The sequence below is a fragment of the Apus apus genome, chromosome 11 (assembly GCF_020740795.1).
Source record: "Apus apus isolate bApuApu2 chromosome 11, bApuApu2.pri.cur, whole genome shotgun sequence".
NCBI lineage: Eukaryota > Metazoa > Chordata > Aves > Apodiformes > Apodidae > Apus > Apus apus.
In genome coordinates this window covers 20,293,723-20,317,111 of record NC_067292.1, presented here as the reverse complement: position 1 = coordinate 20,317,111, position 23,389 = coordinate 20,293,723, and the positions used below count along the sequence as shown (strand labels likewise).

Genomic DNA, 23,389 nt, shown 5'->3' with positions numbered 1-23,389 from the left:
CAGCTCTCTGGGCAGCCTGTCCTTGCATCCGCGCAGCCAGAGGTTGAAGCTCCAGCCCCTGGCAACGTGCAGGGCTGTCAGCGACCAGTTTGCCTCCCGTGCTGGGAGCAGCAAGCAGGGGCTTCTCCGCAGGGCGACTCCGGGGGAGCCCTGGTGTCCAGGAGCGGCAGCGGCTGGACCCTGATCGGCATCGTCTCCTGGGGAAGCACCAACTGCCACGTCCGCACCCCGGCCATCTACACCCGCCTCAGCAGCTGCCGCACCTGGATCGACTCCGTGGCTGCCCGGGGCTGCAGGAGCTGAGGAGCCCCTGCCCTGGAGCTGGGAACACCCCCCTTGGCAAGAAAGCCTCAGCAGCTGCTCGTGCCTCCTGCTGCCTCCGGCTCCTTCCTTCCCTCCGGGCTCAGACAGGGCGGCAGGTGCCCGGGGACACCCGCTGGTGGGGTCACCCTCTGCTGAGCCCCAGCAGCTCCCAGCGCTGGAGCTCAGTGCCCAGCTGGGACCCCGCTGGGGACATGGGCAGCCAGGACATCCTGGGCAGAGGAGGAGCAGGGCTGGCAGCAGCTGCAGGGCTGCTCGGGGGGGCTTCCCATGGCACCTGCCCAGGGGCCACCTGGGGGAAGGGACCTGCAATGGTCCTGCCACCGACCCAGCTGTGTGGAGCACTGGAGACTGCACAGCCCCGGGCAGGCAACTCCCAGTTCCTCATCTTTCCTCCAGGGGCCAAAGGGACACACAGGGCTGTGCAGGTGAGTGCCAGGACTCACCCACCACACCTGGAAACAGAAACCTGCTGAGCAAGGAGAAGATCTGGAGGCTGACCCTGCCTGAGGGTCCAGCACAGTGAGATGGAACAACCTCAGCACTCCAGAAAGTCCCACTTCCAAAGGTCTCCAGCAAGTCCTTTGGCATTTTGAGCATCCCCGTGCTCAGACTGCTGTGGGCAGGGCTGACAATGGGGCTTGGATTTCTCCCAGCGTGGTGGTTGTAACCCAAAAACCTCTTGCCCCAAGGTGAGAGACACCTAAAAGGTTGGGCAGAACCTACCTGATCATGGGCCATGCTCTTGCTCCAGCCAAGAAAAGTCCAGACAAGACCTTGGAACACCTGATGCCACAGGCTCCTGAGTGACTTAGGTCCTGGAGTAAAGTGTTCTCTAAAGGATCCAGGACCTGGCAGTATCAATCTTCTTAGTTGGTGCCCTTGAATAGCCATAACAAGACTGTTCCTGACATCTCAGATACAGGTTGGGTGAAGAATGGAGGGAAAGCAGCCCAGAGGGGAAGGACTTGGGGGTGATGGTGGACGAGAAGCTCAACATGAGCCAACAATGTGAGCTGGAGCCCAGAAACCAACCATGTCTTGGGCTGTGTCAGCAGCAGCGTGACCAGCAAGGTGAGGGAAGGGATTGTCCCTTCTGCTCTGCTGAGACCCCCCTGCAGGGCTGGGGCCAGATCTGGAGCCCCCACAGTAAGAAAGGCATGGAGCTCCTGGAGAGAGTCCAGAGGAGGCCACAGAGATGATTGATGTGGGGGCTGGAGCAGGTCTGCTCTGGAGCCAGGCTGGGAGAGTTGGGGTGTTGAGCCTGGAGAAGAGAAGGCTCCAGGGAGACCTTAGAGCAGCTTCCAGTGCCTGAAGGGGCTCCAGGAAAGCTGGGGAGGGGCTTGGGACAAGGGCAGGGAGGGAGAGGACAAGGGGGAAGGGATGAAAACTGGAAGAGGGAGATTGAGGTGAGACATGAGGAGGAAACTCTTTGCTGTGAGGGTGGTGAGAAGCTTCTGCTGGCATCTGCTCACCCTGGACAAGGAAGACTGACCCTGGCATGTCCCAGCAGAGGGACATGAGCGGCCACTGGCACGACCCACGGGCAGGGAGTGACAAACAGAGGCTCCAGGTCAGCTCTGGCACACAAGGTGCATTTTAATAAAAATCATTCTGCCAATGTCCAGCAGAAGGTTCATGTCTGGACCACATTTCCAGTCCATTTCCATCAGCTTCCTCACAGTTAAAACCCCCCCCAGCCCCGACTTGAAGTTCTGATGCGAAGCATCAGACGCTGGATCCACCAACACTGAGACAGACCCGACGTTCAGGGCTGTGTGAGCTCCATGGAGCTGGCCTTGTCCCACGGGGAGGACCTGTCCCCTCTGGAGGCCTGGAGGAGGTTGGAGCTCCAGCAGCTGCTGCTCCGGGGCTGGCTGGGACCTGCCAGCACCTCCTGCCCCGCGCTGCTCCAGCCGAGCGTTTCATACCTGAGTTTGGAGTGAGCAGCAGGACGACACAGGCTGGCTGAGGACCTGGGGCTGGCAGCACCCAACACCTTGGGGATGAGAGCTTCAGGGGCCAGCAGCCTCCTCCAGCCACGGAGCACCTGCCCAGGTCAGGCCCAGGGAGGACAATCCAACTCGAAGGGCTGTGCAGAGACCTTGCTCTGGAAGAGTCACCACACTCGTGGTTTTTTAAAATGTTCTTGACAATCCTGCTCATCCCCAGAGCTGCTGCTGCTGCTTCTGCAAGTTGGAGCTTGAGAAGCCCATCCTGCAGCCCCCCGTGCTCCCTCCTGGGGGAGGAAGGCAGCTGAAGCAAAGGGGTCACTTCACTGGGGGCTGGACCCAAGTGGAGGGACAGCAGGAAAGGTGTGTTCCTGGCCAGAGGAAGGTCAACAAGGAGCAGAGGTCTCCGTGGCCCCCAGGAATGTTTCGGTGGTGATCTGAGTGCAAATCATACACAGGACTCAGAGGGAGGGTTAAGGGTCCCTCTTGGAAACAGAACAGCTGGTGGGACATGTGCTCCTCAAGCCTGGATGAACCCTTGGCTTTGGTGGGCAGCTCAAGGCTGCAGGCTGTGAGCTCCAGTGTGGGACATGGGGACAGAGCTGCCATGGTCACTCACCCATCCCCTGCCACCTCTTGATGAAGACCTAGTGCTTCCTCTGGGGGAAGCCTCTGGGCTCTCAACCACTCCCTTTTCCTCCCCACATCTGCTGGGGCTCCCCACGCACAGCCTGCCAGCTCTGCCACCAGCTGTCAACCTGCCCATCAGCTGGGACGTGGCTCACAGCCAGCTTGGGGCTCCCAGGGAGCTGCTGGGCTGCAGCTCCCCCATCCCTTGCTCTTCTGGGCCAGCAGAAGGCTCTCAGCAGCACCTAGTGTGTCCCCTGACATGTCTCCCTCCAGCTCTTCTGCAGAAACATTTGCAGACACATGTACAGCCCAACACCAGCTCTCCACAACAGACCTACTCTCCTCTGCATCCACCCCCAGGCTGCTCTGACATGGGCAGGGCTTGAAGGGAGTTGCTCCTTCTGCAAAGGGGACTCCCAGGTGCACCAGGACCACCTCTCCAAGGAACATGGTCCTTCTCTCACACTATGACCAGCTCCACAGGGACTCACTCTGCCCAGGACTGAAGCACGATGGACCTCTCCACCCTTTGGGGCAGCTGCAGACTGCACATTGTTCTTCATGGACACAGCTGCCCCAGCCCATGCTGTGCACCCTGTGGCTTCATGGCATCCAGCTGCTGCCATGCAGCCTGGCTACCATGGTGAGCCATGGGTGACCTCAGTCCATCCCAGCACAGCAGAAGGAGCTCGAGACTCGTGGCTCAGCAAGACGTGCTACGTGAGGATGAGGACATGGAAGCCCAGCAGCACCACAGCAAACCAACGAGGGTGGCTTTGCTGGAGAAGGAGACAGCTCATCATGCCTGAGGACATGAGAAATTCAGTCCCCAGAGTCACCCAAGCTCTGCCTGCTCCAGCTGTTCCAAGGAGCCTCCAGAACAAAGCTAATGAAAGAACCGTAACGACACCTTCGTAAGACGCTGCACAAATGGGGCAGCCTGAGGACAGGCAGAGATGTCACTGCAAAACCAGAGGGACTAAGGAAGCAGGGGAGAAACCCCAGGTGTAGGCAACCAGGAGGAATGATCCTCCCAAAGGGGCCCCTCTCCCACACACCTCCTGGTGTCCAGATCAGGTCAGGATGTTGGGAAGGGAACCAGGTCCAGCCCCAACACCCACAGAGCAATCAGCTCTGGGACACCCGGGGGACTGCAGAGCAGCCACTGGACAACCCTCCCCAACAGCTGGTGCCATGGACCCAGTGCTTCACCTGGGAGCTCCCCCTCCTTTCTGCTGGCAAAGGATGAATATCTAAGCAGGCTCCACAAGAAGAGCAGAGGAGCTGCAGCCAGCCCAGCTGGTGGCATCCTGCACGGTGACAAAACCCCACAGCTGGTGGTCACCCGAGTGGGACAAGACTGGGATTGCAGGAGGCAAAGGAGCAAGAAGGGAGACCTGGTAGCAGGAAGGTTTCCCAGGACAAACTGGCTCTAAGAACACATCTGAGGATGCAGGGGAGAGGCTGCTGCCCTCCCTGCTCCACCAAGCAGGAGAGCTTGACCAAGGGCTCAACCCTCCAAGTCTTGAATGAGCTTCTGTTCCAAGCCTGCCAGGACGGGACAGAAGAGCAGCAAGAGGGATTGTCTGGAACAAGATGGTTTCAAGAGAAACAAAGGAACAAGATTTGGCTCCCCTGGGGCAGGAGAGATGTCCACAAACTGGAATGTAGCCAGCAGAGGCCACTGAGATGGCCACGGGATGGACCACAAGACAGATGAGGTGGATACACCTCTTGAAACCCTTATCCCAGCTACTCCAGTGCCTCCAACTCCTGAGCTGATCCCTCATCTCACTCTGAAGTCCTTGGTCTCTTCTCCCAGACACAGGACAAGAGGAAATGGCCTCAAGTTGCCCAGGGAGGTTTAGGTTGGATCTTGGGAACTTCTTCTCCCAAAGGTCTGTCAGGCCCCAGCCCAGGCTGCCCAGAGCAGGGGTGGAGTCCCCATCCCTGGAGGCATTTCCAAGCCCTGGAGATGTGGAGCTGAGGGACACGGGGCAGGGGTGGCCTTGGCAGGGCTGGGTCAGTGGTTGGACTGGATGATCTTAAAGGTCTTTTCCAACCAAAACGATTCAGTGACTTTCTGTGGCTGCCCTCACTCAGCACCTGTGGGGACAGCACAACCCTTGTCCATGGTGAGAAAAGCCTGGAGATGCAGTTCAGCTCCATGAAGCTCTTTGCAGAACCCCTGAAGGTCACTTGACCAAGGCGCTGGGCCTGGAGGTCCCACAATGTTACCAGGCAGGGCCCTGGGCTCACATCCACAGCCCCTGATGTGCAGGGCTGCAGGCCACCAGCCCTGAAAGCAGATGTCCTCCAGGACCCTGGGCACTGCTGCCCTTCTGGGAGGCCCTTGCAGCCAGGCTGAGTTGAGGAAGGCAGGTGGTTGGTGTCCAGAGCACACAGCTGGATGGGGCCTCCTCTTGCAGCTCCCTGGTGCTGACACTGGGCTGAGGAGGGGAGAGCTGAGACCCTCTGAGTGGGCAGGCAGGGCAGAGCTGCAAGAGGTTTAGTTGTGGCAGCACTTCACACGTCCTGGGCAGGATGTCACATCCCAGCCAGAAAGCTTCTCCTGGGGCTGTGTGGAGAAATGTTCCCTGGGAGCAGTGTCTGCTGTGGTCTGGATACTCCTCCTGCAGGGTCTCCAGTCAGCCCAGCAGAGCCACTGACATGTCAGCCTCCTGTGATGAAGGGGAGACCTTGTCACCCTCACCAAGGCATGGGAAGCCAGCAGCTTCTCCTCCAGGTGACACAACCCTTCCCATGGCTTTCCTGAAGGACTCGTGGCAGAAGTGACACTGAGGGGCTGCCCAGATGAAGCAGAGTCTCAGCTCAGGTGTCCCTGGCTCCTCTGTTTCTGAGCAAAGCACGAGGCACTTGGAGTGACAAATCCCAAACCACCTGCAGAAAAGGAACTTTTCAGGTGCCTGAAGGCCTGGTTGGGTGAGCAACCACATCCCAAGGTCAAGGCCTCTGCTTCATGTCGTTCTGTTCCATGTTTTTCAAATGAGCACAACTCCATCAAGTCTCAGCTCACAGGAACCACCAAGGAGCAGCCAGAGACATCCAGACACCAAGAGGCTTTGAAAAACAACCTGGGAACACCAAGCCAGAAATGTCTTCTAGGAATCAGAGGCAGCTTGAAGCCTGTAGCTCCACCACACACCACAAACACATTTCTCTACCCCTCACTGAGCCATGACCACAAGCAGCAGAAACCACAAGTGAAACCTCAAGGATGCTTTGGGGAACAAAAGAAGACCTCGCACTCCAGCTGGGAATGACTTGATCATCTTAGAGGTCTTTCCCAACCTTAATGATTCTAAATCCAGCCTGCAAATGCAGCAAGTCCTTCAGACTCTGGGCCATCACCTTCCTTTCCTCAATGGCACACAAGTTCTCCCTCAGCTTGAAGCCTGGGCCCAGGACAACCTCCATTTGAAGGGCCAACTTTAAGACAACCTGCTCATCTTCACTCACCCTTCCAAAAAAAAAAAAAATTAAAAATAAATCACAAAACAGCAATAAAATGCACCTTGGGTCTGAGCTCCCCTGGGTCCTCCCCAGAGCTACTGAGCTACAACTCATCTGGTGCAGAACTTGAGCTCCTCTCACGTGGCCAGACTGACCCTGAGGCCCAACAAGGCAGCCAAGGCTGCAAACGTGGGGCCTCACCACATCCACGTAGACACTGAGGAACAGGCAGAGGGTTTGAAAGCCAGAAGCTTGGCAGCACTCAGGTCCCTCGTCCCGACACATACAGCAGCAGGGATGTTGGTCCAACCTCCTTGGAGGTTACTCACCCACGGATCCTCCTGGCTCCTGCTTTTGGACCTGAAACTAAAAGAAGCTTCTGAAGAATCCTGAAGGAAACTGGGCTGCTCCCTTCTGGCCAGAAGAGACCTCCCAAAGGTAGCACTGAGCCTGACCCAGCACCTGCCCATGGCATGTGGAGGGGGAGCACAGCCCAGTCTTCTCCAGACCCTTCCCAAGTTCAGAAGGCCTCCCATAGATCCGGGTCATGGGGGGTCAGTAAATCCTGGCATGATTGGGTCTGAGTGACAGAGCCTGGAGAAAAAGGGGCATTTTCCACAAATCCTGAGAGCTCAACAAAGCAGCACCCACAGATGGTTCCTGCAAGCTGATGGGACCTGATGCCACCAGCGCAGTGTGAGATGACTTTGAGTTCACCAGCCCTGTCCCTCCAGCTGCTGCCACAGCTGGATTCACTTATTTCTCAGGGCTGTGAGATGCTTCTACAGCGCAGCCACCACCAGAGGCCATGGCAAGTCTTCTGCTCTTCCCACTCCCACAGACAAGGCTTTGAGAGCCTTGGGCACGTTGAGAGGTGGGCACCAAGGACCAATCTCCTCGGATTCCCCGTGCCAGGACCTGCCTCACCAGGTCTCCTGGTGTCTCTGGGCAATAAATACATCGGTAACTTTGTGGAGGTGGAAGAGACCTTTTTAATAAACAGGATTCAAATAAAATAAATTTAAAAAAAAAAAATCCCTCTGAGCTGCCACTGCGAGAAGAGTTCAAGGAGCCAGCACAGAAGATGACGCTGCATGTGCACGATGGAGGGAGGAGGGAAGAAAAGAAGAAGCTGTCACCAACTTGATGAGCTTCCTCAAGTAAATCAGCAGAAACCAGCTCAGCCAAACTCTCCAGCTCAAATACTGGTGGATCCATGAGAAACAGCTCCAATCAAAGCCAAGAGAAATCCCTACATGGGAAGGACCAGCGGGAACGGCGAGTGTCGCTGGAGCCGTGGCAGGAGACAGGGAAGATCTGCCCGTGGTTCCTGGGGTCAGGAACAGCCAATGTCCTTGCCCAGGCAGCCTGAGTGTGTGTGTGTCTGTGTGTGTGTGTGTGTGTGTCTGTGTGTGTGTGTGTGTGCTGCAGGGGGTGGCAGGGGGGTCAAGCTATGGACGAGGTGGTGGTGCAGGGGGGCAGGGGTGGAGAACAGAGTCCTAGGACACCTGTGCATGAGTCCAACAGGAGCAGGGGCAAATAATGACACGACAACCAATATGGACTTACCTCTCGTTCCACTTCATTGCAAGTTTGTCTGGTACTTAAATACTCTAAGTTGCTGTCCACGTGGCTGTGCATGTGGACAGACACCTCATTTAATTGGCTAAGCATAACGGTTCACGTGTCAGGCTTCATTTTGCTATTGGCTGTGACTACATGTGTTACAAGCACTATTTTGTGACATCCTGCAGTTTTCTCATCCATCTTCACGTCCACCCTCAGGTGCCCAGCCAAGATACACTTCCTCATTCTCCCAAGACTAAAGATAATCTTGTTGCAAACAACATCAATTGTTAGTTTCATACTTTGCTGTTAGAGCAAGGATTGTCAAGCCCTCCCAGGCACCCGAAATCATGACCCTGCTGTATCAAAAATTCCTCCACAGATTGGGGCTCAGAGTATTTCAATGTTCCTACCTAAGCTACCAAGTTTCAAGTCCCAGCGCAGCAGTGGAACAGCTGCAGGAGTTGGGGGGTGTGCAGTGATCCAGGCCTCAGGTCAGTGTGACAGGGCAACATCTTGTGTGTTACAGGTACTGGAATTCTCCCTGTGGAGACCACTCAGCAGCAGGACAGAGTCCTAGGACACCTGTGCACCTTTCAAAGTGCCACTGTCCCAAGACCTTCACGCACGGAGGAAACAGCATCAGGGTCTTACCCTCCCACCAACTGTAAAAAGATAGAGGTGATAAATAAAGGAGAAAAGAGGGCAAGAGAAATAGGAGATGAGTCCTAGTAGTCAATATTGTTTTCAGAAATGGACCTGCCAGAAGTAACCAGAGATCAATGTCTACCATCTCTTTAAATACCTGGAGTTAGATTCACAGATAACACGCCCAGACCAAATGCCACTTTTCAGCACAAAAGGAAACTGGAAGGCAGGAGGAGGTGTCCCCTCCACCTTCTCTTTGAATGCCTGCAGACCTGCCTGGGTATCAGCTGTAGCATTGACAAGCAGGCAAGATGAGAAATAGCCACTCGTTATTGCAAACTCCTCAGCCACATTAGAACAATTGCCTGACAAGGTACGGTCCTTCCCAGACTCCAGCAAAACTCAAATGACTGCTTCCCTCTTGCTAACCAGACTTCTGGAGCAGTGTCATGGAAAATTCTATCCAGACCATTGTGCAGGAAGATATTTCTGCTCACTGCGACTTACAAGCTGTCAGGAAATGCCATCAGTGATGTCCCCAGGTCCTTCCCTGGGCACTTGGCAGCTGCTCTGCCCCAAGCCTGGAGCGTTGCGGGGTGTTGATGTGAGCCAGGGGCAGGACCCGGCCCTCGGCCTCCTGTGCCCAACGGGCACTGACAGGAGCCACCGGAACGGCTGCACTGGAAGCAAGGCTTGCAGCTCTGTGCCTCTGGAAGCTTTTCCTCTCCTGGCTGCCAAAGCGCAGCACAAAGGGAGCTGAGCAGCCTGCAGCTTCTCCCACAGCCCTTTCTCTCCGGCAGCAGCCGCAGCCCCCGGGCCCAGGCGGCAGAGCAGCCCCCGGCGCGGCTCTGGCCCTGCTGGCCGGGCTCTGCTCCTGGGGCCTCTCTCCTCAAGGCTCCAAACAGCCCAGAGGGGCTCATCCCTGGGCTCTGCTCCTCAGCTCCCCGCTCGGTGCCCAGGCCCATCAGCAGTGGGCAGGCAGAGGGTTTCAAGGTGGCTGCTGCTGGCAAGGAACAGGCTGCGCCCACAGAGCTTGTGGAGTCCTCCTCTGGAGACAGAGCCTGCCTGGATGCAGCCCTGTGGGATGTGCTCCCGGCAATCCTGCTTCAGCAGGGCAGCTGCACTAGATGATCCCTGACAATTCTGGCATTCTTCTGGGAAATGGTTCCTTGTGGGCAGTAGGGAGGCCGTGGGCTCTGGCAGATGTCAGGCAGGGAGAAAGGAGAGGGTGGTTGAGTCAGTGGAAAACACAGGGAACTGAGGAGTGAAATGTGGTGCTGAAAGAGCTGGTAAATTGTGTGCACCCCGTGTGGAAAGAGCAAAGAGCAGGTGCTCCCCGACCAGGTAACAAAGCGATGGGGCTGCATGACCTTGAAAAGGAGGAGGGAAAAAAAACAACAGCAATAAAACCCACACACAACCAGAAAACACGAGAAAGTTACACTTCAGGATTAAGGCTTTAACTTTCCTCCGGGACTCATTCTGTATATTGAGAAGGGGTCTGGGTGGCAGGGACCCATCTAAAATCCAGGCTGGGAAGAGGACTCTTTCTGTTGTCTGGCCGTCCTGGAAAAGGTCTGTCTGGGATTTTACCCATCTGTAAACAAGAGGTGTGGCCAGTCCTGTCGGGAGTGGGGCTCAGAGTATTTCAATGTTCCTACCTAAGCTACCAAGTTTCAAGTCCCAGCACAGCAGTGGAATAGCTGGAGGAGTTGGGGGGTGTGCAGTGATCCAGGCCTCAGGTCAGTGTGACAGGGCAACGTCTTGTGTGTTACAGGTACTGGAATTCTCCCTGTGGAGACCACTCAGCAGCAGGACAGAGTCCTAGGACACCTGTGCACCTTTCAAAGTGCCACTGTCCCAAGACCTTCACGCACGGAGGAAACACAACCAAGTCCATCACTGTCTTTTTCTCACTTCAGTTTTATTCCAACAGCTGCAACAAACTACACTACCCAAAACATCCTAACACCAAAGGGAACATGAACAAAACAACTCTATCCAACAAACATCCGATACTTTCTCCGCTTCTTTGGGGGAAGGACTCCTGGGTCAGGCTCCCCAGCTCCAGAAGGCAGCAGCCTTTTCTCCCGTCTCAGGGGCAGGAAGAAAGGGTGTTTCAGGGCTTCTCCCAGAGTAATTCGCTCTGCTGGGTCGTAACGGAGCATCTTCTCAATCAGATCAAACAGGTTCTCGTGGTCGTCTCCGTCGTTGGTCATGAATGCCTTCATGAAGAACAGAACAGCTGTTTGTAATGGTGTCATTGCATGTCCAGGTGCTCTCCCCAGCAGCCTTTCCCCTCAGCCCTCTTACCTTCAGGGGCTTACACCACCGGGACACGTATCTCCCAGCAGAGCTTCGCTCGTCCAAGTGCACCCGGTCCTGATGGAAATATCCGCGTTTCCTGAAACAATCAGACCACAGGTTGTTACTCAGAGGTGCTTTTTGTCCCTGCACTAGAAGCAGTTTATCAGCATGTTGGTCGGCATCTCGGGCATGAGCTGGGAAGGTTCCCCAGGAGTGGCCAGTTTGGGAAACAGACCAAAGGATGAACGTGAACGTATTCAAATTCTCTTTTTTTTTTTTTCTTTTTAAATTTCCATGAAACCAAATCTGAAGGTATTTCAATGGAACTCTATCCGTCCAGGTATGGAGAAATGGAATTACCTGCTTTGCTTTATCATGTCACTTGGCAAAGGCCCCAGGATTCTCTCCATCATTGCCAGGTGTTCTTTGTCTTCATTGACCTGAAGGGAAATCCAGACAGACATTGTTGTTCCTTCACAGCAGGAGTGATCAAGAACCACACAATGACCTTCCTTCAGTGTGGCTTGTCACTTCCAAATGTTCATGGGGCCAGCCTTCCTGCCAAGCTGGCTGGCTCCTAGTTGCCTACCGGAAAGATTGGGGATCCCAGGTAGTACTCCAGGAGAATACATCCTATGCTCCAGACATCGCAGGGCTGTGACCATCCCAGGGCTGTGAAAAGGCTCACGTTTATAGCAGGCTGCAAGCGAGTCAAGAGCTCCAGCAAGATGGGCCACACTTCTGTGGCACCTTTCAATAGGCACCAGGAGTCTCAGGCCAAAGCTGTGCCCAACAGACTCCTACTGACCTAGGATGACTTCGGGAGCTCGGAACGGTCTCGTGGTCACCACCGTGCTGTGATGTTCATCGTCACGTGTGGTGCTCCCAAAGTCCCCAACCCTGATGTCGGGATGCTTGGGTCTGCGCTCTTGACACTTCTGCAAGGAAACAAGGGGAGGCTGGCAGATCTGATAGGCCATCTGCCTGATGTGGTCCAGCCTGAAGGGGAGGAAGCCATTCTCCTTCATGAAGTCAAAGGTGCTGAGCCCCAGCAGCTCCAGCACGATGCAGACGTGGCCACGGTGTTCAAACCAGTCTAGCATCTGGACACAGTGCCTGCAGAAGCAGCAAAAGGCAGGAATTGCAGCAGGCAGTGGTGTCACGCTCTGCTACGTCCATGCTGTGTTCCCAAAGCTCCGTGTGTCCCAGGCAGCTGAAAGCCAGAGGCCAGGACAAGGCTTTGTGCACTCACTGTGTGCTGCTGGGGTCCAGGGCACGTAAGTAGCGCAGCACTCGGACTTCTGCAAAGGCTTCCTCAGAGCTCCCATCAGCCTCCTTGATGATTTTCACAGCCACATGCCTGCCCTTCCTGGAAAGACAGGGTTTTAACTGCGCTTAGAACATGGAGGAGATTTTTACCTAAGGATCCTGAGCACATCCTGGGCCATACTCTGAGAGCATCAGCCAGGAGAACTGTGTGTGGTTACTTCCAAAGACTTACTCCTTGTGATCGATGCACTCCACAACCTGTCCAAAAGTCCCCTCTCCCAAAGTAGCAACGACTTCATCTAGAAAGAACACAACTGTCAGTCACACAACTTGTATAGTTACTCAGGTCTATATAGACAGTCAGGTTGGTCTTTCTTTGTATCTCCTGAGCTGGTTTTGTTTTGGATAAGAATTAGGGAGGCTTTCCATCCTCAAAGCATCAGGCTCCCCACTTCTCCATGAGGAGCTCTCCCATCCTGTACTTGTGCCATTCCAACACCCAGGAGGAGTGGTTCCCATAAACATGGTCTCTCCCAACCCATGTGTGATCTCTAGGCAGAGCTGCACCCTTAGTTCATCTCTAACACCTCACTTCCCATTCCACTTCCATCCTTCAGAGTACAGACTCTTCCCTCTCCAGACCAAGGATGTGAAGGTCTCTCCTGCCAGACAAGAGGTAAATCCCACCTTTCATTTGGAACTGAGATTGGCTTTGGACACAAAGCAATTAATGTTCAACAGGATGGGCTGTTGTCCTGAGTCTCCTCTGCTCTGCTTGACTCTACTAGACTCCACTTGAGTTGACTCAACTCTAATTATGTTTCCTCCTCTCCTCTCCTCTCCTCTCCTCTCCTCTCCAATTGCCACCAAGTCCTTTCTCTCCCCCTGTGCAAAGTGGGTGCCCCATCCCTGCAGGTCCAAGTGCCCCTCTCTTGCTGACCTCAGCTGCCTTGTGTGTGAGCCCTGCAGGTTCTCAGCAGCAGAGGCAGCTCCATGGCAGCTCCATGGGCCCCTCAGCTGTGTCCTGCAGCCTTTCTTCCCATGGCCACCTGCAGCCACAGCGCTGAGTCTCAGCTCCAGATCTGAGCTGCACCTGGAGCACAGGAGCACAGGGTCACAGCATGGCAGGGCTTGGAAGGCACCTCCAGAGACCCCCGAGTCCAACCCCCTGCCAGAGCAGGACCCCAACCAGGGCAGGGCACTCAGAAAGGCATCCAGACCGGTCTGGAAAGTCTGCAGAGAAGGAGCCTCCAGCAGCTCTCTGGGCAGCCTGTCCTTGCATCCGCGCAGCCAGAGGTTGAAGCTCCAGCCCCTGGCAACGTGCAGGGCTGTCAGCGACCAGTTTGCCTCCCGTGCTGGGAGCAGCAAGCAGGGGCTTCTCCGCAGGGCGACTCCGGGGGAGCCCTGGTGTCCAGGAGCGGCAGCGGCTGGACCCTGATCGGCATCGTCTCCTGGGGAAGCACCAACTGCCACGTCCGCACCCCGGCCATCTACACCCGCCTCAGCAGCTGCCGCACCTGGATCGACTCCGTGGCTGCCCGGGGCTGCAGGAGCTGAGGAGCCCCTGCCCTGGAGCTGGGAACACCCCCCTTGGCAAGAAAGCCTCAGCAGCTGCTCGTGCCTCCTGCTGCCTCCGGCTCCTTCCTTCCCTCCGGGCTCAGACAGGGCGGCAGGTGCCCGGGGACACCCGCTGGTGGGGTCACCCTCTGCTGAGCCCCAGCAGCTCCCAGCGCTGGAGCTCAGTGCCCAGCTGGGACCCGCTGGGGACATGGGCAGCCAGGACATCCTGGGCAGAGGAGGAGCAGGGCTGGCAGCAGCTGCAGGGCTGCTCGGGGGGGCTTCCCATGGCACCTGCCCAGGGGCCACCTGGGGGAAGGGACCTGCAATGGTCCTGCCACCGACCCAGCTGTGTGGAGCACTGGAGACTGCACAGCCCCGGGCAGGCAACTCCCAGTTCCTCATCTTTCCTCCAGGGGCCAAAGGGACACACAGGGCTGTGCAGGTGAGTGCCAGGACTGACCCACCACACCTGGAAACAGAAACCTGCTGAGCAAGGAGAAGATCTGGAGGCTGACCCTGCCTGAGGGTCCAGCACAGTGAGATGGAACAACCTCAGCACTCCAGAAAGTCCCACTTCCAAAGGACTCCAGCAAGTCCTTTGGCATTTTGAGCATCCCCATGCTCAGACTGCTGTGGGCAGGGCTGACAATGGGGCTTGGATTTCTCCCAGCGTGGTGGTTGTAACCCAAAAACCTCTTGCCCAAAGGTGAGAGACAGCTAAAAGGTTGGGCAGAACCTACCTGATCATGGGCCATGCTCTTGCTCCAGCCAAGAAAAGTCCAGACAAGACCTTGGAACACCTGATGCCACAGGCTCCTGAGTGACTTAGGTCCTGGAGTAAAGTGTTCTCTAAAGGATCCAGGACCTGGCAGTATCAATCTTCTTAGTTGGTGCCCTTGAATAGCCATAACGAGACTGTTCCTGACATCTCAGATACAGGTTGGGTGGAGAATGGAGGGAAAGCAGCCCAGAGGGGAAGGACTTGGGGGTGATGGTGGACGAGAAGCTCAACATGAGCCAACAATGTGAGCTGGAGCCCAGAAACCAACCATGTCTTGGGCTGTGTCAGCAGCAGCGTGACCAGCAAGGTGAGGGAAGGGATTGTCCCCTCTGCTCCGCTCTGCTGAGACCCCCCTGCAGGGCTGGGGCCAGATCTGGAGCCCCCAGAGTAAGAAAGGCATGGAGCTCCTGGAGAGAGTCCAGAGGAGGCCACGGAGATGATTGATGGGGGGGCTGGAGCAGCTCTGCTCTGGAGACAGGCTGGGAGAGTTGGGGTGTTCAGCCTGGAGAAGAGAAGGCTCCAGGGAGACCTTAGAGCACCTTCCAGTGCCTGAAGGGGCTCCAGGAAAGCTGGGGAGGGGCTTGGGACAAGGGCAGGGAGGGAGAGGACAAGGGGGAAGGGATGAAAACTGGCAGAGGGAGATTGAGGTGAGACATGAGGAGGAAACTCTTTGGTGTGAGGGTGGTGAGAAGCTTCTGCTGGCATCTGCTCACCCTGGACAAGGAAGACTGACCCTGGCATGTCCCAGCAGAGGGACATGAGCGGCCACTGGCACGACCCACGGGCAGGGAGTGACAAACAGAGGCTCCAGGTCAGCTCTGGCACACAAGGTGCATTTTAATAAAAATCATTCTGTCAATGTCCAGCAGAAGGTCCATGTCTGGACCACATTTCCAGTCCATTTCCATCAGCTTCCTCACAGTTAAAATCCCCCCCAGCCCCGACTTGAAGTTCTCATGCGAAGCGTCAGACGCTGGATCCACCAACACTGAGACAGACCCGACGTTCAGGGCTGTGTGAGCTCCATGGAGCTGGCCTTGTCCCACGGGGAGGACCTGTCCCCTCTGCAGGCCAGGAGGAGGCTGGAGCTCCAGCAGCTGCTGCTCCGGGGCTGGCTGGGACCTGCCAGCACCTCCTGCCCCGCGCTGCTCCAGCCGAGCGTTTCATACCTGAGTTTGGAGTGAGCAGCAGGAGGACACGGGCTGGCTGAGGACCTGGGGCTGGCAGCACCCAACACCTTGGGGATGAGAGCTTCAGGGGCCAGCAGCCTCCTCCAGCCACGGAGCACCTGCCCAGGTCAGGCCCAGGGAGGACAATCCCACTCGAAGGGCTGTGCAGAGTCCTTGCTCTGGAAGAGTCACCACACTCGTGCTTTTTTAAAATGTTCTTGACAATCCTGCTCATCCCCAGAGCTGCTGCTGCTGCTTCTCCAAGTTGGAGCTTGAGAAGCCCATCCTGCAGCCCCCCGTGCTCCCTCCTGGGGGAGGGAGGCAGCTGAAGCAAAGGGGTCACTTCACTGGGGGCTGGACCCAAGTGGAGGGACGGGAGGAAAGGTGTGTTCCTGGCCAGGGGAAGGTCAACAAGGAGCAGAGGTCTCCGTGGCCCCCAGGAATGTTTCGGTGGTGATCTGAGTGCAAATCATACACAGGACTCAGAGGGAGAGTTAAGGGTCCCTCTTGGAAACAGACCAGCTGGTGGGACATGTGCTCCTCAAGCCTGGATGAACCTTTGGCTTTGGTGGGCAGCTCAAGGCTGCAGGCTGGGAGCTCCAGTGTGGGACATGGGGACAGAGCTGCCATGGTCACTCACCCATCCCCTGCCACCTCTTGATGATGAAGACCTAGTGCTTCCTCTGGGGGAAGCCTCCAGGCTCTCAACCACTCCCTTTTCCTGCCCACATCTGCTGGGGCTCCCCACGCACAGCCTGCCAGCTCTGCCACCAGCCTGCCAACCTGCCCAGCAGCTGGGACGTGGCTCACAGCCAGCCTGGGGCTCCCAGGGAGCTGCTGGGCTGCAGCTCCCCCATCCCTTGCTCTTCTGGGCCAGCAGAAGGCTCTCAGCAGCCCCCAGCATGTGTCCCCTGACATGTCTCCCTCCAGCTCTTCTGCAGAAACATTTGCAGACACATGTACAGCCCAACACCAGCTCTCCACAACAGACCTACTCTCCTCTGCATCCACCCCCAGGCTGCTCTGACATGGGCAGGGCTTGAAGGGAGTTGCTCCTTCTGCAAAGGGGACTCCCAGGTGCACCAGGACCACCTCTCCAAGGAACATGGTCCTTCTCTCACACTATGACCAGCTCCACAGGGACTCACTCTGCCCAGGACTGAAGCACGATGGACCTCTCCACCCTGTGGGACAGCTGCAGACTGCTCACTGCTTCTTCATGGACACAGCTGCCCCAGCCCATGCTGTGCACCCTGTGGCTTCATGGCATCCAGCTGCTGCCATGCAGCCTGGCTACCATGGTGAGCCATGGGTGACCTCAGTCCATCCCAGCACAGCAGAAGGAGCTCGAGACTCGTGGCTCAGCAAGACGTGCTACGTGAGGATGAGGACATGGAAGCCCAGCAGCACCACAGCAAACCAACGAGGGTGGCTTTGCTGGAGAAGGAGACAGCTCATCATGCCTGAGGAAATGAGAAATTCAGTCCCCAGAGTCACCCAAGCTCTGCCTGCTCCAGCTGTTCCAAGGAGCCTCCAGAACAAAGCTAATGAAAGAACCGTAACGACACCTTCGTAAGACGCTGCACAAATGGGGCAGCCTGAGGACAGGCAGAGATGTCACTGCAAAACCAGAGGGACTAAGGAAGCAGGGGAGAAACCCCAGGTGTAGGCAACCAGGAGGAATGATCCTCCCAAAGGGGCCCCTCTCCCACACACCTCCTGGTGTCCAGATCAGGTCAGGATGTTGGGAAGGGAACCAGGTCCAGCCCCAACACCCACAGAGCAATCAGCTCTGGGACACCCGGGGGACTGCAGAGCAGCCACTGGACAACCCTCCCCAACAGCTGGTGCCATGGACCCAGTGCTTCACCTGGGAGCTCCCCCTCCTTTCTGCTGGCAAAGGATGAATATCTAAGCAGGCTCCACAAGAAGAGCAGAGGAGCTGCAGCCAGCCCAGCTGATGGCATCCTGCACGGTGACAAAACCCCACAGCTGGTGGTCACCCGAGTGGGACAAGACTGGGATTGCAGGAGGCAAAGGAGCAAGAAGGGAGACCTGGTAGCAGGAAGGTTTCCCAGGACAAACTGGCTCTAAGAACACATCTGAGGATGCAGGGGAGAGGCTGCTGCCCTCCCTGCTCCACCAAGCAGGAGAGCTTGACCAAGGGCTCAACCCTCCAAGTCTTGAATGAGCTTCTGTTCCAAGCCTGCCAGGACGGGACGGCAGAGCAGCAAGAGGAATCGTCTGGAACAAGATGGTTTCAAGAGAAACAAAGGAACAAGATTTGGCTCCCCTGGGGCAGGAGAGATGTCCACAAACTGGAATGTAGCCAGCAGAGGCCACTGAGATGGCCACGGGATGGACCACAAGACAGATGAGGTGGATACACCTCTTGAAACCCTTATCCCAGCTACTCCAGTGCCTCCAACTCCTGAGCTGATCCCTCATCTCACTCTGAAGTCCTTGGTCTCTTCTCCCAGACACAGGATGAGAGGAAATGGCCTCAAGTTGCCCAGGGAGGTTTAGGTTGGATCTTGGGAACTTCTTCTCCCAAAGGTCTGTCAGGCCCCAGCCCAGGCTGCCCAGAGCAGGGGTGGAGTCCCCATCCCTGGAGGCATTTCCAAGCCCTGGAGATGTGGAGCTGAGGGACACGGGGCAGGGGTGGCCTTGGCAGGGCTGGGTCAGTGGTTGGACTGGATGATCTTAAAGGTCTTTTCCAACCAAAACGATTCAGTGACTTTCTGTGGCTGCCCTCACTCAGCACCTGTGGGGACAGCACAACCCTTGTCCATGGTGAGAAAAGCCTGGAGATGCAGTTCAGCTCCATGAAGCTCTTTGCAGAACCCCTGAAGGTCACTTGACCAAGGCGCTGGGCCTGGAGGTCCCACAATGTTACCAGGCAGGGCCCTGGGCTCACATCCACAGCCCCTGATGTGCAGGGCTGCAGGCCACCAGCCCTGAAAGCAGATGTCCTCCAGGTCCCTGGGCACTGCTGCCCTTCTGGGAGGCCCTTGCAGCCAGGCTGAGTTGAGGAAGGCAGGTGGTTGGTGTCCAGAGCACACAGCTGGATGGGGCCTCCTCTTGCAGCTCCCTGGTGCTGACACTGGGCTGAGGAGGGGAGAGCTGAGACCCTCTGAGTGGGCAGGCAGGGCAGAGCTGCAAGAGGTTTAGTTGTGGCAGCACTTCACACGTCCTGGGCAGGATGTCACATCCCAGCCAGAAAGCTTCTCCTGGGGCTGTGTGGAGAAATGTTCCCTGGGAGCAGTGTCTGCTGTGGTCTGGATACTCCTCCTGCAGGGTCTCCAGTCAGCCCAGCAGAGCCACTGACATGTCAGCCTCCTGTGATGAAGGGGAGACCTTGTCACCCTCACCAAGGCATGGGAAGCCAGCAGCTTCTCCTCCAGGTGACACAACCCTTCCCATGGCTTTCCTGAAGGACTTGTAAGGAACCTGTGTCTAGTGATGTTAGTTAATACTTTGCAAATCGTGACAGCCTAAAGAGCCAGAGACATCCCGGTGACAGGACCAGGCCTGATCAACCTGATACTGGACTCCGGAGGAGTTACTTTGTGACCGCTGTGGGACTGATCACCCCGTGGCCTAAACAAGGTGCTCTACAACATTGGCTCCTCCTGTACTCACCTTTGAGTACAGAACTCACTGAAGTAACAAGAACTTGTTCAAATTTGGGGGTTTTCTAAATGATTTGCTTCCTTTGCTTTTGACAGAATTAAAAATTGGGTGTATGTTTTAATAACTGTAATTATCCTTTTCCTTTCACTGTTTTAAATAAGGTTGATAAGAAAGGAATGTTTGTTGTTGTTGTTGTTATTTGTTTTTGTTTGTTTGTTTGTTTGTTTTCTAACTGTGGCTCCTCGAGGTCGTATCTTTACTCTGCCGGCTCAGACACTATGGGGAGATCTATGACCCCCTGTAGGAGGCTGAGCTAGACAGACAGCAAAATTCCTGCTCTTCTTCCCTTCTCTTCCATCCATGGCCGACGTCCAGGGAGGACTCCGTCCATCCATCACCCTCGACCCCCAGGCTCCAGCTCTCTTGACCCTCATCACTCTCCGCTTTTCTCCATCAGCAGTCTGGAATTCTTTAGAACCGTTTGCAGCTGGGAGGAGGGGGGGACGAAATAAGAAGCTTTTGTACACGTTTGAACATCTTTGTATACGGTTGTACATACTTTTTGTATTATTGGTGTTTGATTGAAGTTGTGTGGTTTGGTTTTTGGTCCAGCAGGGGCTCTCTGCTTTTCTCTCTCTCTCCTTCCCTACCTGGGTGGGAGGTGGGGGGGATCGGGAGCGTTGTTGTTGGGCCTGAGTCAAACGGTGACATATATCATTGTATATTATGTTTGGGAATTGTTCCCTTGTTTGTTATTACGGATTATTATATTTTATTAGTAATTTTATATTTACATTTGCTTTTACACCCGAGGAGGGGAAAGATCTAATGTGAGGAAAGGGTTTGGACAAGAGCCTGGTCCACACATAGATACTAATGGACAGTAAGGACACTACATAATTGCTGCCTTAAAAGCCACGGGGTGAGATGTAGGGAACGCTCCATCTTCTCTCCCCCCACATAAGACTAAACAAAATGCCTTTCAAGCCAGCAAAGCCAGAGTGGAGCCTTTTTACTGATTTAGCCAAGAACAGAATGGAACAGGCCTCTTGCTCTAGCAGATAACTCCACAGCAAGAAAAACAGCACAAGGGTCACGATAACTGGCAGAAGAATGGACAACAGGTTAAAGATGCCTCTGACAGAGCACGTACCTGGCCAGTGCTAATTGGCTAATTTGAACAGTGGTACCACTCGAACAGTGATTTCTGATCTATAGAAGAGGGCAAGATCCGCAGGCCGGGGCTCTCTCTGCCTGACCGGGACGAGACCCTGCTGCAGCACCTGGACCTGCCTGGAACGCCAGCCCCGCTGTCCGGAGGGGCCGAGAGGGAAGGGGGGCACCTGTGCCCGCTCCCCGGGACCTGCCTGCCCAGCCTGAACCAAACCGGACCCAAGTAGGAGCTTGCCCAGCCTGCGTTTGTCATCTGCTTCGGGACTGGAGCCGTGCTTGGCGCAGCTGCTGCTGCTGGGAGGGGTCGCCCCGGTTCCCGGGAAGGCCCCAAGAATCTCCTGCCGAGCCTGCCAGCGCATCCCGGGAACCACGGCTGCGGAAGGAGGGTAAATACACACACACACACACACACACACACACACACACACACACACACACTCTCACTTTCCTGCCGGGCTCAACTCCTACCCTTGCACTCCATTGATTTTACACTCTTCCTCAAAGTGTGCCTTTAATAAGACCGTAGTGCCTTTGAATCCCTTTTCCAATATACACCTAGAACACCTCTCCTGCACCTTGATCCCTCAGTTTGTGTTGACCCTTAATAAACCAATTAATTCATAAACTAAACATTGGTCTCAGTAGCAATTTGTGAGCGTGGTGGGAGGGTGTTCTGATCTACCCTCTAAGATACGGTCCCGCAGTGGCCGTTTCTCTGCGAGAGGCGAACGCCACGTGTGACCCTCGGGCTCATTCCCAAACCTCTCCACATTGGGGGGGGAAGTCACGGAAACATCCTGACAGCCGGGAGCCCCCCAGTACCAGCCCGCGACAGTTGGACATACTCTAGAGAGGTGAGAGGACTGCAGGCTGGAAGCAAAGAGGAGCTTTCAGGCACGTGAGCTGCTCCTCAGAACTGAAAGAGAAGCCTCAGATGTACAAGGTGAATTCTCCACACGAGTTGATGGAATAAAAACATCTCCTCCTTCTCCAAACCTCCTGCTGCCTGTTTTCTAGACCACTGAGCTCCAGCCCTGCTTCAAAACCTTCACCACCAGCTCTGCCAACCACCTCCAACACCCTCTGCATCTCTGCTGCCACAGGCCACCTGCACCCCTGCTCTGCCTGGAGTTCAGACCTCGCACTCCAGCTGGGAATGACTTGATCATCTTAGAGGTCTTTCCCAACCTTAATGATTCTAAATCCAGCCTGCAAATGCAGCAAGTCCTTCAGACTCTGGGCCATCACCTTCCTTTCCTCAATGGCACACAAGTTCTCCCTCAGCTTGAAGCCTGGGCCCAGGACAACCTCCATTTTAAGGGTCAACTTTAAGACAACCTGCTCATCTTCACTCACCCTTCCAAAAAAAAAAGAAATAAAAAATAAAAAACCCCCACAAAACAGCAATAAAATGCACCTTGGGTCTGAGCTCCCCTGGGTCCTCCCCAGAGCTACTGAGCTACAACTCATCTGGTGCAGAACTTGAGCTCCTCTCACCTGGCCAGACTGACCCTGAGGCCCAACAAGGCAGCCAAGGCTGCAAACGTGGGGCCTCACCACATCCACGTAGACACTGAGGAACAGGCAGAGGGTTTGAAAGCCAGAAGCTTGGCAGCACTCAGGTCCCTCGTCCCGACACATACAGCAGCAGGGATGCTGGTCCAACCTCCTTGGAGGTTACTCACCCACGGATCCTCCTGGCTCCTGCTTTTGGACCTGAAACTAAAAGAAGCTTCTGAAGAATCCTGAAGGAAACTGGGCTGCTCCCTTCTGGCCAGAAGAGACCTCCCAAAGGCAGCACTGAGCCTGACCCAGCACCTGCCCATGGCACGTGGAGGGGGAGCACAGCCCAGTCTTCTCCAGACCCTTCCCAAGTTCAGAAGGCCTCCCATAGATCCGGGTCATGGGGGGTCAGTAAATCCTGGCATGATTGGGTCTGAGTGACAGAGCCTTGGAGAAAAAGGGGCATTTGCCACAAATCCTGAGAGCTCAACAAAGCAGCACCCACAGATGGTTCCTGCAGGCTGATGGGACCTGATGCCACCAGCGCAGTGTGAGATGACTTTGAGTTCACCAGCCCTGTCCCTCCAGCTGCTGCCACAGCTGGATTCACTTATTTCTCAGGGCTGTGAGATGCTTCTACAGCGCAGCCACCACCAGAGGCCATGGCAAGTCTTCTGCTCTTCCCACTCCCACAGACAAGGCTTTGAGAGCCTTGGGCACGTTGAGAGGTGGGCACCAAGGACCAATCTCCTCGGATTCCCCGTGCCAGGACCTGCCTCACCAGGTCTCCTGTGGATGGCTGGGACTGAGACTCTGGGCAATAAATACATCGTTAACTTTGTGGAGGTGGAAGAGACCTTTTTAATAAACAGGATTCAAATAAAATTAATTAAAAAAAAAACAAAACAAAACATCCCTCTGAGCTGCCACTGCGAGAAGAGTTCAAGGAGCCAGCACAGAAGATGACGCTGCATGTGCACGATGGAGGGAGGAGGGAAGAAAAGAAGAAGCTGTCACCAACTTGATGAGCTTCCTCAAGTAAATCAGCAGAAACCAGCTCAGCCAAACTCTCCAGCTCAAATACTGGTGGATCCATGAGAAACAGCTCCAATCAAAGCCAAGAGAAATCCCTACATGGGAAGGACCAGCGGGAACGGCGAGTGTCGCTGGAGCCGTGGCAGGAGACAGGGAAGATCTGCCCGTGGTTCCTGGGGTCAGGAACAGCCAACGTCCTTGCCCAGGCAGCCTGTGTGTGTGTGTGTGTGTCTGTGTGTGTGTGTGTGTGTGTGTGTGTGTGTGCTGGAGGGGGTGGCAGGGGGGTCGGGCTATGGACGAGGTGGTGGTGCAGGGTGGCAGGGGTGGAGAACAGAGTCCTAGGACACCTGTGCATGAGTCCAACAGGA

At 55.7% G+C, this 23,389-nt stretch overlaps 1 protein-coding gene across 1 annotated transcript; it reads right to left on the bottom strand.

Annotated features, from left to right (window-relative positions):
- Nucleotides 1-10,588: 10,588 nt before the first annotated feature.
- LOC127389390 (dual specificity protein kinase CLK1-like) lies at nucleotides 10,589-20,842 on the bottom strand. Its single transcript, XM_051629810.1, has 8 exons — nucleotides 20,698-20,842; nucleotides 12,400-12,466; nucleotides 12,151-12,267; nucleotides 11,707-12,014; nucleotides 11,488-11,570; nucleotides 11,259-11,338; nucleotides 10,905-10,995; nucleotides 10,589-10,816 (listed from the first exon to the last, which is right to left on the bottom strand). Exons 1-8 carry the CDS (start codon nucleotides 20,840-20,842, stop codon nucleotides 10,589-10,591), a joined length of 1,119 nt encoding a protein of 372 aa, XP_051485770.1.
- Between the last annotated feature and the right edge of the window lie 2,547 nt (nucleotides 20,843-23,389).

Coding starts and splice junctions, on each gene's coding strand:
- LOC127389390 (XM_051629810.1), bottom strand. CDS start 20,842: ATGCGCTGGCAGGCTCGGCAGGAGATTCTTGGGGCCTTCCCGGGAACC. Junction 12,268..12,399: donor GAGTGCATCGATCACAAGGA/GTAAGTCTTTGG, acceptor CTGTCTTTCCAG/GAAGGGCAGGCATGTGGCTG. Junction 11,571..11,706: donor AGCTCCCGAAGTCATCCTAG/GTCAGTAGGAGT, acceptor GCCTTTTCACAG/CCCTGGGATGGTCACAGCCC.